Source organism: Canis lupus, chromosome X, assembly GCF_011100685.1.
Source record: "Canis lupus familiaris isolate Mischka breed German Shepherd chromosome X, alternate assembly UU_Cfam_GSD_1.0, whole genome shotgun sequence".
In the NCBI taxonomy this organism is placed as follows: Eukaryota; Metazoa; Chordata; class Mammalia; order Carnivora; family Canidae; genus Canis; species Canis lupus.
In genome coordinates, this window is record NC_049260.1 from 19,714,745 (window position 1) to 19,731,067 (window position 16,323).

At 36.6% G+C, this 16,323-nt stretch overlaps 1 protein-coding gene across 1 annotated transcript in view; it reads right to left on the reverse strand.

The window, feature by feature from the left end:
* Window positions 1–16,323, reverse strand: part of KLHL15 (kelch like family member 15) — a 33,401-nt gene that overhangs the window by 13,058 nt on the left and 4,020 nt on the right. Inside the window, exon 3 of the mRNA XM_038587100.1 lies at window positions 5,364–6,075. Within this exon, the coding sequence (XP_038443028.1) occupies window positions 5,364–6,068 (705 nt within the window). The 5' untranslated portion in view covers window positions 6,069–6,075. The remainder of the gene's footprint in view (window positions 1–5,363; window positions 6,076–16,323) is intronic.

The following is a 16,323-nucleotide window of genomic DNA, read 5'->3' on the forward strand; positions in this document are numbered from 1 at the left end:
TGAAAAATTGGAAGATATTATGATTAATATAATTTCTAAGGGAATCATTGGCATGCTCTTACCTTATACATATTTATGATATTAAAGATTCCCTGGGTTCAAAAATATTAAAGTGTCACTGTACTAGAGAATCAACATATGGGTATTTTAATGAATAATTTAACAATTTTGCTACAAAAAAGTATAATACGTATTTTGCCAAATTTACTTCATAAAATGTTTTTAATAAAGCAGTAATTGTTTTTTAAAAACCAAAAGACCACAGAAAGCAAGGCTTAAACTATTTAAATCTTCACATCACTGAAATTAAAGTGACAAATGTCAGGCATTATCTCTGTTAACAGATGCAAAAAGACCCTCAGAGCTAGGAAAAAAAAACATGCCAAAGACATGTGTGGAAGTAAAAACTGAAAATGAAGTCTAGATTTAAAACTGGGAATCCACTATAGATAAAAGGAATCATGAGAACTCTTCAACAGCTAGTATTAAAAGGAGATACTTAAATTTCTTTTCAGCTTTCTTTGATTACACATTGAAATCCCAGAATCGTGCTTGCACATATGAAAGTTTTCCTACACCTTGTACCTTTTTCAGTACCATTAAATTTCTCAGGCTATTTTGTTCACACAAACACACTGGGACTTTCCTGACTCTATATTCAACAACTTCAAAATGACCCAAGCTGGGCCACAGGGTAAGTGTTAGCTTCTGCCCCTCAGGGTCCTGTCTCTCCCTGCTCTAGTGGCTGTGATAGGAAGCCCTTGAACTGGGAAGCAAGCAGACCTGCGTTCCATTCGGAGCAGTGCCACCTATTTTGGGAGAAGATTCCTAACCTTTCTGAGCCCATTTTCATATCTATAAAATGGAGATAACCTACAGAATCTACCTATGTGTAGAGCACTCAATGCACAACGTGACATATATAAGGTGTTCACTTAAGTAGATTCACTGCTTCTAACGAACTCTGGTAAGGAAATCTGGAAGTCTTGATCTCTTGGTGATGGTCACATAGAGTACTCAGTACAAAAGTTAAGATCGTCTGTTTTCAGCTGGGGAGAAAAGTAGAAGACAATGGGGAAAGATATTGCAGAAGAATAAACCCAAGCATTTCAGCATAGCTAGAAGGCATGGTTCAGGTCCCTGCGATGAAGGAGGGCTATTCCTTGGGGGAGAAGCAGAATGCCCCATTCCCTATGAAGCCTCTGCTCAGATCTGTTGATAACTACCAAAGGAAAAATTAAAGTCTCCACAGGCTTATTTCACCAAGCTTTGTTCACTTGCTTTTTATTTTCCTGATGCCAGGGTTAAGGATTCTGACAGAGATGCTATACTCAAGTTAACTTCATCAGTCATTCTATGGAACAGTTAGGTAGGTAGGTAAGTTCATTTAACGCTAAACTGCAGAGAACATCTCAAATGGCTGAGAAACCAGGAGAAGGGTTTAATATGTGAGAAAGGCTGTTTACTGCACACATATTCAGAGTTTCTAATGAACAACTCACTCCTTGAACTTCTAGAGCAGCGCTGTGCAACAGAAATATGAAGAGCCACAAATGTGAGCCAATGATTAATTTTACACTTTCTGGTAGCCACATTTAAAGTAGTAAAAATGGTGAAGTTGATTTTAATAATGTATTTTATTTAACCCAGTATACCCAAAATATCATTTCAAACTATAATCAATATAAAAATGAGTAACGAGGATATTTACTTTTGTCATCCTAATTTTTTAAATCTTAATTCAGACTTGCCACATTTCAAGTATTCAATAGCCACAAGCAGTAACCATATTGAACAGCGCAGCTCTAGAATCATAGATATACACTAATTTTTTTTATTAGAATGAGTAATCTTATTCTTGACTTCAGCTAGTTTTAATCCCATTAAATTGAATGGAAAGACTCTCAGTTTTTTCGTAAGGAGGTAAATTTTAAGAATCTAAAAGAAATCTAACAATACTGTGAATAAAATACTTGATTATCTTAGTCATAGGATTGGGCTACATAGCCTAATGAAAAAAATGGTAAATTCTAAGTTTGATCAGAGTTGGTAAGTGCCAAGATGTCTTTGGCATTACAACATTTTCCTATAACTGTTCCTGAAGAAACACAATGCTGAAAAGTAGGTGTTGTTAACAGGACACGTAAGGAAAAGAGGAACTAAGTTACCACCAACACAAGGAAATAATCTGATAAATCTGGGACACACTAAGACAACCAGTGTTCTGATCTTTCTCACACACACAAAAAAAGAGCAGGGAACTGTTTTAGATTAAGATTAGACAGAAGTCATAACCAAAAGTAATGCATAAATAATGACTGGATTCTAGGGCATTCTGAGAAATGGGAGAATTCAAATATGGACTAGCTATTAGATGATATTGTTAATTTACACCTAGATGGAATGGCATTGAACATGGGTAGGAAAGAGTCCTTATTTGTATAGGAGAGGCATGTTAAGTTTTTAGGGATGGAAGTATTATGATGTTTGCAACTTATTTTTGAAGATTCAGCAAAAACCTAGATAAAGCAAATATGGTAAAATGTTAACAGTTCTTGAATCTAGGTGACAGCTACACAGTTATCCACTATACTACTCTTCCAACTTTTTGTATGCTTGAACATCCTCATCATAAGCAAGAAAAAGGAGAGAAAGTTCTAGAGTCAAAGACATAATAACTCAATATGTGGTATGAACCTTGATTAAATCCTTAAAAAAAAGCTAAAAAAAAAAAGACACTTGGGGGACAAGTGAGAAAAATTAGAAAATGAAGTGGATATCACATGACATTAAGTAATGACTGTTAATTTCAACAATGGTATTATGGTTATGTCAAATTTCCTCACCCTTGGAAAATGAGCTGCTAACTCAAGTAGTTAGGGATGAAGTACCATAATATCCACGACATTCTTTCAAATGGTTTTACATTGCTAAAGCCAATGTGGTAAGATGATAACTCTAGTAACCTATAGTATATGTTTATGGGTGATCATTCCACTATTCTTTCAGACATTTTTTTATGTTTAGAAAATCTAATAAGTATTTTTAACAATTTAAAGCTAAAAATAAGTGCCTATCAATATTCCATTTTTCTAAATTTCAGCAAATAGGAAAAAAAACACAAATCAAAACTGCCTGTAGTTTTCCCTGTGTAAATTCTTACTAAAGAGATCAGCCCAGATGTAACATATCTTTATTTCTGTGCCCTTTCTGGCACCATGCATATATAATAGGTATTAAAATGGCTCTGTGTGAGACCTGCAGCATACCAAAGGTAAAGGAAAAATAGATGGGCCCTATTTTCAAGGGAGATCAAAATCGTATGGTACAAAATAGTTCAACCCAATTTTCCATTTTAGTTTGGTCTATGAAGAGCAGTTCTCAAAAATCTGCCTAACATAGTGTTTCTCAAAATTGAGAATGCCATACATTCCTCCTAAAACTAATATAACAATATATGTTTAATTCTACTGGAATTAAAATAAAATAGGAAGCCACAGATCCCTTTGATAAGCATTAATTCTCATACATTGCTAAGACCAGAATCACGGACTACCATTTATCTTACCAGTATTACTAAAATAAAACTAAAAGATTTCCATTATATTATCAAAAACAATGGTTTCTCTGTGGCCAGGGCCTTATTAAGTTTTTCTAAGAAATTAACTCAAGAAGGAAGCCTTAACATTTTTATTCTGAGGAGATACCCAATACCTGGCTAATGGTTAATAACCACCTCCTCTGCTATTATAAGCAAACAAAATCCATCAGAAGGTACAAGTGATGCTTCATATAATTTATAAAACTATCCAATGGTATTAACTTTCATTTCAGACACTGTCACTACCACATTGAATTGGTAATTAGAATATAAAAAGGCTCTGCGCTCAACTGCTAACAATTATCCATCATATTGTCCCACAAAAGGAGAAGTTTTATTTCCTATTTCACCAGTACTTCCATCTAGATTGAAGTTGGAGGGTTTTTGTTTGTTTTAGTAGTAGGAAAGCATTTGCATTTAATGTATAAAGACAAAACAGGATTCCCCAGGGAAAGAGAGCAATAAAAACATATAGTAAGGGAAAAAAATCAAATCAGACAAATGATTTACATAGTTGATGCGGAGCCGATTATCACCCAACAAAAAGTAATTAAGAAATGTATTTTTTAATTTCAATAATTTCTGCCAGATCAAGTACATTCTGAGAATAAAGATAAAATCCTGTAAAATTGGGTTTTCTATTAAAAGTATAAGTTAATGATATTCCATAGCATTTGGGGGGGGGGGTGGAAACATGCCACACTGCTGAGTGTTATTTTTCAAATGGTGTAAACAACTCCCCCTTTGCAAATATTATATTTTTTATCACCAGGTGTGGTAACTAAAGCTGAAGAACTATTTAACATGAAGGGTGTCGAACCAAAGATTTAAGTGTGCTTTCTAGAAAGAAGAAATGATGCAAGAGGTAAACAGAGCCCCAGAGGTAACCATGTGATTAGAAACCAATTAAGTTAAGCAATTACTGAAACTGCTTTCTCTCCTTTCAGCACGAAAGGATCACAAGTGAGACTCTGATATAAAAATGAAATATGCTTGCATACAAAAAGGCCAAGGCTGTTTTGGAGAAAGGATATTTTTCAGATAGCAGAACTATTACACGGTAAAATGTGCACAGGGATGTTTCATTGATGTAGACAGAGGATTTATAGTCTATTAGGTTAGAAATGCCAAAACAATGGTTTTAGACATAAACGTTTTCATGGTTAAATTCAGTTAGTATTCATAGTGAAAGAGGAGAAAAATAGAACTACTTACGAGTAGGGGAAAAAATCAACTAGGTCAGGGTAGGGGAGAATCACCACTAGAGCCTACTGGCTTTCAAGAGTAATTTTATGTTTACTCACTACAGTTTAGAGGAATACGGAACTGCATTAACGCACATCATTCAAAACTAACGAAACTCCTCTCAATTCTAATTTCAGCATGTATTACTTAAATTAATTTTTAAAAATAGAGCTAGCCTGACCCAGTTCAGATTTAATTACTCTGTGAAAAGAAAGAAAAGTTAAAGCAAACTTGGAATATTTTGAGTTAAATACTTATGTTCCAACTTTAAAAGTACTTTTAAAATAAAACTACTCTACTACCTACCTGGTTCATCTTTCACCCACAAAATGTGTTTCTTAAACCTAAATGCAAAAGCTACAACAAATCAGACTGCTTGTACATAAACTATTACAAATCAGACTGCTTGTACATAAACTATTCTCTTTTTAACTCCTGACCAAGCCTAGAAATCTTACCTTAAAAACATACTGCTTTAACTAAATAAGTCCTATCTACTGCTTTCAAATGCACTGACCTTCTCAAAAACACTGGATGGAGTCATCAAACAAAACCTGATGTTCTGAATGATGGTATCGGTATGTCTCCAGCGTCTTCTATCATGCCGCAGCCAAGACTGCACAGCCTCGTACAGCTCTATCTCTGGGAACCTGCTCAGATGATCATTATCCAAGTAAGACATGAGCTTCTCAAAGCTCAGATAAGACAGGAAGTCAGGCCTGGACATGAGTGGTACAAAGTTGTCTAGCAGAAAGGCGTCCAACTTCTCCCTGACTCCCTCGATGTTAACACCAAAATCATCTAAGAGTCTCATAATTTCTGCACAATTTTCTAAGCAGATTTTCGCTAATAGAAAAGAGCAGCAGAACTTCACCACTTCTATAAGTTGAACATACATGGCAGCCTGAAGGATCTCATGAACAGTATTCATACTCAGTTCTATAGTTCCATAGTACATAAATTGAAGGACGTGGCTGAAACCAGTAGCAGTTAGACCTTTTAAATGAATTTTGTCCTGATCTCGCTCCCTCATGTCTGCAGTAAACATAATTCTGAAGTAATCACTCTGGGTGGCCAAGAGTGCTTTATGGGCCTGGAACTGATGATCTTCAATAACCAGAGTGACATCAAGAAGCAATCCCTCCTCATACAGTGCTCTGAACCCAGCAGAGACACTGGTGTCATGGATGGAGGAACAGAATCCTTCCACGTCCCCTGCCATGAATCACCTGGAAAAAAGGTAATCAAAGAAAACTGTGTTAATCATTTCCATGCATTCTGAAGACATTATTAATTTAGGAGCTTAAACAATTTTTCGTAATTATCTCAATTTCACTGCCTCAGTCTTAAATGTACAAGCCCTCTGGGAGAAGACAACCTAAAGGCTTCCCTTTTTTTGGCTTCCTCACCTGGGGAAAAAAATCTATTACATACCTATCAAATAATGGTAAATTGTTAACTTAACAAACAGTATATGCCCAGCCCATTGGTTTTACACTGTTCACCAAGTATATTTCAATATGTCCCCAAATTATCAACACAAAAAGATTTCTCTGCCAAATGCTGAATTATGAGGAAAAAGCAGCAAAAAAGAAATCAAACCAAGAAGCATTGCTGTTGACCTTGAAAAAAACCTAGAAACTTACCCAAAGGAAGTAATCAGATAAATATGCCAAGTTATACATACAAGATTTTTTCTTTCTAGCCTTACTTATAACAGAAAACTGGAAAATATTCAAAAGCCCAACAACAGATTATTAAATAAATACAGTGCTGTTGTCTAATGGATTACTGTAACAACTAAAAACAATGGCAGCAATCTACCTATTCTGACAAAGGATGTCTATTAGGTATTGTTATGTGAAAAAACACTGAAGGAAACTGCAGTTTATTGGGTCTATTTTCCAAAATAAAATATACATGTGTATGTTGAGATTCGAAAAAGTCTGGAGGAACATATACCAAAATGATATCCCTGGGTAGTAAGATTTCAAGAAATTGAGGTTTGCCTTCTCCTTTTTACTTACCTCATTAACCTTATTCTAAAATACAATGATCACACATTGCTTACATATTTAAAATACAAATAATTTTTAAAGGGAATGAAACCATATTTTTTGCATACCAGAGAAATGAAGCCAAGATAGTTAGAATAATTAAGATCTCCTAAGCAGAATAAACTAATTCAGTCTATTAGACTGTTTATGAAGCAAATTTTCTCCTTTTCACACAACCACCCTCCTTCCCACCCTGTCAGCCAATGGCCATCTATCCTCTTCTCAGTCTTGCACAGCTCAGGGGCCTCCTCCCATCCCAAATTCCCTCCCTACCCTTTCCTCTGTGCCCAGTGGAACCTTGCTTCAGTGTAAACAAACTTCCCTACCAGCTCCTGCTAGTCACCAAATTTTCTCCACAGTCTGATTTAAATACCAAAAAAAACCCTCTTGTACAGATTAAAACCTACCTTCTAAGCCTTCTTGTAGGTTTCTACTGTCCTTTTTCTAAAACATGCCCTTTTGCTCAGATAAAAATCCATCTTCTATTCCTTCTTGTCACTTATCAAATACACACATCCTGATCAATCACTCTCTCCTGCAAGTTCACGGACAACTCTGGCTGAAGCTCATGTTCTCCACTTCTTCAATGTTGGATCACTCATATGCAAAACCCGAAAAGTCCAATTTCCCTAGCCACCTCAACTCCTACAACCCCCCTCCTTACTCCATTTTAAAACCTTATTCCCATACCTGTTGGATCTCACCACAATCGAAAACCGGTGCCCATCTAAAATCTAAACGGTCAACTTTTCACTCAGGCTTAACCTCCACCTCTCTTTTTACTTGGCCTATCACTTCCAAACTTTACCTCTGTCCTCCAGCTTGGACTTTCTGGTATTAGACCCAATCTCCCCACTCTATTACCAAGCCCGCCTCCTTTACTTGCTGAAAGAGTGCCTCGTGTGTGCCAGGCATTATGTTAGGCATGGAAGTATGGGCCTTTTGGGAATCCCCTCTGCACCCTAGGTTTGGCAGAGCCCTCCGATATGACAGTGAAAAGGCAGCTTCCATGGACATGCTAAAAGCACTATTTCTCCACTCTTGTGAGTAGGTGATCACTGTGTTTTTCTATTTTGTCATCAATATGTTATCTGTGAAACCCTATGTTTAATTTTTTGACACATTAACCCATTGATTCAGCAGTTATCTCAGTCTAAAGTCATCTTAACCCACAAAACTTTGTGAATTAGCAAGAAAAAAGTCAGAAAGGATAACATACCAAAATGTTAAAAATGGTTATCTCAGGATGGTAGACTATCAAGCAGTTCTAATTTTTTCCCTTTTGCTAAACTGTGTTTTCTAATCTATCTGCCACAAAAGTGTATTATTGTTTTGAAAGTTCATTTTAAAAAATCTTTTTAAAAGGCCGGGGGGGTGGGGGACTGGCGCCTGAGTGGCTCAGTCAATTAAGAAGCTGTCTTCAGCTCAGGTCATGATCCCAGAGTCCCAGAATCCTGCATCAGGCTTCCTGCTCAATGGGAGTCTGCTTCTCCCTCTCCCTCTGCTCCTCCCCTGCTCATGTTCGTGCTCTCTCACTCTCACTCTCAAATAAATAAAATCTTAAAAAAAAATAAAAAAATAAAGATTATATCCTCGTCCCTATTTCTCAGAATCCTTCTGCAGCATGACTTACTCCCTTGGTTCATCACTTTCTCAGTTTCATGACACTATTTCCCTGATTTTCTTTCTATTCCTGGGCTACTTCTTTCTCAATCTCCTCCCTGGGCTCATTTTTCTTGAATGAACACTGCTGTTCCCCAGAATTCTGCTCTCAGACCTTCTTTCTTTTCATCTAAACATTGTGTCTCCTTAAATGACTTCTTAAAAACCCATGGGTTCTCCTAATACTTACCTTTACCAATACCTTGACCATCTCTGTCCAAATGGTGAATGGTCCACTAGATATTTCTTCTGGGTAACTGACTGGGATCTCAAAATCATCATGCCTAAAAATAGTCATAATTCTACTCTCTCCCAATCGGTTCTTGCTTCTGTATTTCCCATCTTACCAAGAGGCATTCTAGGTGCCTCTTGTCCCAGTTTGTCCCTAACTTACCTTTCAGTCTTATTGATTAAACGACATAATATGTTCACTTACCTAAAACAGCAAGTATGCACAAGGTGAAATTATTATCAAGTTTATTAGTACTCCATTAATCCAAAAGCTATACTTTCATTTTGGAAAGGCAGAACACAAGAGGGCTGTTTATCATTTGGAAAAGAGATATAAGATATCTTAGACACTGTAAGCAGAACAACTTTACTAATACATTCAAGATTAAAGTAAACTACTAGGGTTTTTCTTTTCCCCGTGTTATTTTTAGAGGTAAAATTAGAATTAGAGCTTTGAATTTTCTAAGTGATATGAGGCATATACACACAACTGCATACTGGGAAGAAAAGGAACATCACACAGTGTGGTATCTGAATAATCGAACATTATGGTTAATAGAGGACTATCCACACATCACACTAATAATCAATTTTCAAAATAACTGGAATTAAAAAACAGTAAATTAAAACAGATGAAATATCTGATATTTCATTATCTTTCTCAGGATCACTATGGACACCAATTATCACTCTGACTTGTCAAGATATTGGTCACATTTAATGAAGATTTAGTAATAGAAGATTGGACATCGGCATTCATATACTGAGAGTAGATTGCTTTGTGTTTTATTAATCTGTTATTTTGATTAAAAAAATAACCTAAAATACCATATATTTCACTTCCTGTCAAAGTTAACCCTCTCAGGACACCTGGGTGGCTCAATTGATTAAGCGTATGCTTTCGGCTCAGGTCACAATCCCAGGGTCCTGGGCTCCATACTGGGCTCCCTGCTCAGTGGAAAGTCTGTTTCTCCCTCTCCGTGCTGCTCCCCCAGCTTGTGCACTATCAAATTAATTAAGTAAATAATTTTTTTAAAAAACAAAGTAAACCTATTTAACAGTTATCACTATCTGAAAAGGTCTCAAACAGCTTTTACCTTTCTGAAAAAAGTTCAATCTAAAGGAAATTTTTAAAAGGAGATACTATACTGCAATAAACAAAGAGGTGCATATACCTTTTTGGACTCCTGTTTTCGTTTTCTTTGGGTGAATAGCAAGAAGTGGAATTACTGGGTCATATGGTAATTTTATTTTTAATTTTTTATGGAACCTCCATACTCTTCTCACAGTGGCTGTACCAACCTGCAATAGCCAATATATGGAAGCAACTCAAGCGTCTAGCGATTGATGAATTGATAAAGATCACGTGGTGTGACACACACACACTACAGAATATTACTTAGCCATAAAAAAGAATGCAATCTTGCCATTTGCAACAAGATGGATGGACCTAAAGGGTATAATGCTAAGTAAGTCAAAGAAAGACAAATATGATTTCACTCATACGCAGAATTTTAAAAAACAAACGAACAGGAAAAAAGACAAGAACAGAGTCTTTTTTTTTTTTTTAAAACAGAGTCTTAAATGCAAAGAACTGGTGGTTGCCAGAGGGAAAGTTGGTGGGGGGGAATGGGTAAAAAAAAAAAAAAAGAGGATTAAGAGTACAGGTCTCCCTTTTTTTTTTTTTTAAGAGTATAGGTCTCTTGATGAGCACTGAGAAATGTCTAAAATTGCTGAATCATTATATTGTATATCTGAAACTAGTATAAGACTGTATGTTAATTATACTTGAATTTTAAAAGAAGTAAAAATTAAAAAATAAAAGGAGAAACTATGCTTTCTAAAAGAAGTAAGTAAGTAAGTAAATAAATAAATAAATAAATAAATAAATAAATAGAAGCAATCTAGGTTCCAGATACTTACTATGGTAAAAACATCACAGGGCAAAGAATCAAAGAGGGGGGTGGGGGGGCGCGGAGAGGAGAAACTGGGAGTCAAAAGACCCTTAAACCATAAGGACAGCACTCGTACTCCTCAGGGCACCCAGCCCACTAAGGGGGACTCCAACCAGGCAGGCTTCCACTCCGTGATCCTGTCTAGTCACATAAGGTCAGAATGGGTTGGGAAACATGAATCAAGATGAACACTCTCTTGTCAAGAATTTAGAAAAGGGATAAAAGAGACATGCACTGACTGTATGTATGACTGGACCTGGAATATGTCAAGGAGCAGCTGTGGGCACCAACTTCTGCCTGCCACGCAGGCTGAGTATCAGAGAAAGCCAATGGGCTAAAGAATAAAGCTAAGATGAGAGGATAGGGAGTGCTCCCCAACACCCTCATTTTTCCAGTTGCTAATAGGGCCCACCTCTATTCCTGTTCCCGGGTTCTAAGAGAAATTCTTCTATGCTTAAACTAAATCCCTTTTTTACTACCTCGGGTGGGTTTTTCCTTCATATTACCATCAAGGTCCCTAACTAACATGGCTTTAGAACAGAAATTGCTATACTTGAAGTTACTCAAACCTTGGTCTTATCTCTGCATCTGTAAAATTGAGAGCATTTAACATGAGCCACCCAAAATTTTTAGTCATAAAATTCTCACTTATTCTACTGTTCTCCTACAGAGGTATAATAATGCACTTACAAAGGCATACAGTTATTTTTCAAGTCTTAGCAATTCATTTGTCAAGTTTACTTGATCTAAATGGACTTCTAAAATTAATTTGTGATAGCTGGGACATATCAGTAACTTCTTTTCTCCATGAAAAGGCTTGGTGCATCTATCAGTAAGACTAACAGCTTTAAAGCAGCAGCAGTATTTTACATTTTAATAGGAAGTATGTGTATAAGCAGAAAACGATAAAATATTCAGTGATTAACTGACCCAAGATTTAATCTCTAAATGAAAGTAGTGAATTAAGAGTACAGGTGTGGAGTTAGAGGCCTATGTTTGAATACCCGTTCTACCTCTTACCAGCTCTGTGACATAGGGGCAAGCTATTTACCCTCTCTGGGTTCTCATGTCCTTATCTGTAAAAAAAAAAAAAAGTGACATCAAAGGGGCACCTGAGTGGCTCGGTTGAGCATCTGCCTTTGGCTCAAGTTGTGATCCCAAGGTCATGGGATCGAGTCCTGCAACAGGCTCCCTGCTCCATGGGGGGCCTGCCTATCCCTCTCTCTCTGCCTCTCATGAATAAATAAAATCTTAAAGAAAAAAGTGACATCAATATCAATAGAACCTTCCTCACATAGTGCTGTGAGGATTACATCAGTTAATACACATAAAGACTTAGAACAGTATATTTTATCTGTTAAAATAAAGGACACCAAAATGTTAGGGCTTATTATTATACCTCTTCAGTTGGTGCTACTGGAACCAATAAAATAGACCTGACCCTTTAAAAAGTCTGGTTGTCTATGGAAAAACCCTTCTCCCTAGCCACAGTACTTTTTTCAAACCCCAACCTGCCTTATCAGTTAAGTCTCTTAGGACCCAGGCCAACTTAACTTGATAGACACTAGGGTTGATGGGTGAAATTTTTCAAGGTCATATGACTAGTTAAAAATAGAGATAAAACCAGAATCTGATTTGCAAAAAATATAAAGAAATTTGTATTCTGTTGTAAAGAGCAAAACTTTGAAATTAAGAGTGGTTCATTAGTACTTACCACCTGCATGATCTGAAGAGTCTGTTAACTTCCTGACTTCAGTTTCCATCCACACATTAGGAATTATCATCACTACCTTATTATTGAGTGGCAGTGGTGATTAAATGAATTCACTTAAATGCCTAGCCCAGAGCAAGGCACTCCACCAGAGGTCACTCAATGTTGGCTCCCATTGTCCAACTCTTGCCTATTGCTCTTTTACCATTCACAAAACCATAGGAACTTGATACCCCTCAAAAATCAACTCTACAGATTCCACACCCTCCTAGAATTCATCACAACGTAAGTTTATGAGAGATCAAGAGATGTACTAGTAGTCCAAACACTGGACCTCATTTTGCAATGCATTTTTTTCCATTTTTTCTCATCACACAAATTTTGTAGCTTGTATGGGGCTCTTCAAGTTTTTCTGCCCTAACCAGAGTAGCTAATTTCTACATATGTGCTTTTCAACTTACAAGCCACTAGCTACAGGGCTATGGAGCACTTGAAATGTGGCTAGTCCAAATTGACATGTGCTGTAAGTATAAAATAAATGCCAGATTCTGAAGAGTTAGTACAAAAAAGAAAGTGTAAATTTCATTTACACAAATTTTTGTACTGATCACATGTTGAAATAATATTTTGGATGTAATGGGTTAAATAAAATATATTAAAAGTAATCTCGGGCAGCTCCAGTGGCGCAGTGGTTTAGCGCCGCCTGCAGCCCGGGGCGTGGTCCTGGAGACCTGGGATCGAGTCCCGCATAGGGCTCCTGCATGGAGCCCGCTTCTCCCTCTGCCTGTGTTTCCGCCTCTGTCTCTCTCTGTGTCTCTATGAATAAATAAATAAAATATTTTTTAAAATAAAATAAAAACATAAAAGTAATCTCATCTATTTTTTACTTTAAAAAAAACCATGGCTATAAGAAAATTTTAAATTACATGTCTTATATTCCATTGGACAGCACGGATCTACAATATCAATGCTTAAGGCATCAACCAACCAAACTTACAAATGAACACATGAAACAAAAACAACTTGTTCACAGTCCATACCCTGGAAGCTACAAAGAAAAGGAAAAAAAAAAGTGAGGCTTAAATTAAAATAAAAAACACAAAACACACATATAAGCAAATAAAAAATATTAAGTATTAAAAGGAAAGTGTAAGAATACAAAAAGTAAAACATAACTTACACATAAGAAATCTCTAAGAATTATAGCAACTTACAGAATAAGTAATTTTAAGAATCACTGTGAAACTAAACTCAAGAACTACATACCTTAAAATAATAAAACCAACCAACCAACCAACCAAAAAAACCGAGGGGCCCGCGTGGCTCAGTGGTTTAGCGCCGTCTTCAGCCCAGGGCGTGATCCTGGAGACCCACGTGGCTCAATGGTTTAGCGCCGCCTTCGGCCCAGGGCCTCCCACATCGAGCCCCACATCGGGCTCCCTGCATGGAGCCTGCTTCTCCCTCTGCCTGTGTCTCTGCCTCTCTGTGTCTCTCGTGAATAAATAAATAAAATCTCTTAAAATAAATAAATTTTTAAAAACTACATATCAATGAGAGCTGGTTAAAAAAATCCATTAAGGGGATCTGAGGAGAGAGATTTACTAACATACAAAATGTTCAATGTACAGAAATTCTGTATCCTCACTTTTCAAAAACGGATCATCAGATTAAAGGAAATCATGGTTTATAAACCCATATATATATATATATATATATATGTATATATACATTCTACACTTAGCCTTCAAAATTTCAAATGGCAGGTTTTATTCAAAAGCGGAACCAGGGCAGCCCGGGTGGCCCAGTGGTTTCGCGCCGCCTTCGGCCCGGGGCATGATCCTGGAGTCCTGGGATCGAGTCCTGCGTCCGGTTCCCTGCATGGAGCCTGCTTCTCCCTCTGCCTGTGTCTCTGCCTCTCTCTCTGGGTCTCTCATGAATAAATAAAAAATCTAAAAACAAAAAAAAAAAGCGGAACCAACTTAAACTAAATGACAAGACATACACTACTGCGAAAAAATACTTAAGAGTATTTCATCAACTTGGCACTGATTAAAGAAAAAAAAAAGCCTCATATTTTCTACGCATAACAGTGATTAGTATAGCAATTTCCAAAATGTCGTCTAGGGACAAATGGGGTCCTAGTCCCCTAAAGGACTCCGCCGAAGTCAAAACTATTTTCATAGTAATGATTTTAAAAGTTGGGTTTTTTCGGGCAGCCTGAGTGGCTCAGCGGTTTCGTGCCGCCTTCGGCCGTGGGCGTGATCCTGGAGACTTGGGATCGGGTCCCGCACCCCGCTTCCTGCATGGAGCCTGTTTCTCCCTCTGCCTGCATCTCTGCCTCTCTTTCTCTCTCTCATGAATAAACAAATAAAATCTTTAAAAAAACAAAAATTAAAGTTGTTTTTTCACTTTCATTCTCTCAGTATTTTCTAGAAGCTAGACGTGTAATATGGTTAACAGATTAAATGCAGAAGCTGATAAGAAGCCCATTGTCTTTCATTAAGTCAGACATTAATTAGATCTGCAAAAAGGTAAAAATGATGCCACTCCTCTCACCAAATTTTGTTTGGTTTTGGAAAACATTTAATTTTCGGCAAAAATGCTAATTAGATTTTTTAATTTTCTAGTTTTAACTTAAATTTGGTAAATATAAACAGATACAACCCACATAGCTAGAAGCTCTTTAGGATCTCCAAAATTTTTAATAGTATGAGGTCTTGAGACCAAAAGGTATGATCAAGAGGTCAATGCAACACACGCATATACACAAAACATACTTTTCCTACCTCTGCCCTGAAAGACTATTAATGCTATTTATATCACAGAAATTTCTAACAGTTTAAACTCTCTAGTGACCAGTAAAGAAAGAAGTCTAGTGGGGGTAAAATTGGACAGGAAATTAAAGGCAAAGAAATTAAATGCTTCCTTTTCAGTTAGAAGGCTGCCATTCCGATTTGAAGGCAAATTCTAGGCAATTTAATAGAAGACATTTCAAAATTAACCTCCATGTTTATGCCATAAGCAATAATTAAATGCTTTCATATTCCTCCCAAAGCTCCTTAAAAATTCATACAAAATCCTAAGTCATTTGGAACAAAAGCTAGATTCTCAGAGCTTGATATACTTTTTTCAATGAAAAATTTAAATCATTTCATACTACCTTTATCCTCAAACCGGTAGCTTACCAAAGTTGATAACTAATGCAGAAAATCCCATACTTGCACACTGAAAAGAAAATGCAAGGCTTACTACGGATAAAAATAGAATTAATTTCTGAGTCATAAAGTTTCTCACCATTTCTGTAACTTACAAAGAAGAAAATTTAAAGTCTGGGAATCTCAAAGTGGCTAAATTCTCAATCTAAAAGGCAAGAAAAATTTAAAAACAGACTCATTGTATTAGCTCTATCAACAGTCATCTTACTCTTGGATAACACTATTCAAATGGAGAAACAACTCAGTTTAATATGGAAGGAAAGGCTGCATAACTTTAATTTGTTTAATACTGGAAATTCTTTCTTGTCTATCTAAATGTTTTTATAGCTCAGTACCAAATTGCAAATGACCGTTTAACTAAGCTTTTAGGAAGGCTCTGGGTTCTCCAGTCCCAGGTTGGCACCCATTATCCAAATTACTTCACTTTTCAGGTATGTTTAGCATTTAATCATTCTATAATACAAGAAACCTTGTAAGAAAAAAGCCACTCCTGCTTTAATGCTATTTTTTCATCAGGAGATTTTCATTTAATGCTCCTCTGCCTATTCCTCAGTACGAGCAGTAGTAGTCCAAGAGTGATGTCATGGAAAACAGCTTCCCTAGCCTTCAGAGATTGGATCCAGTGAGAATTCTAGGAAAAGCCTCT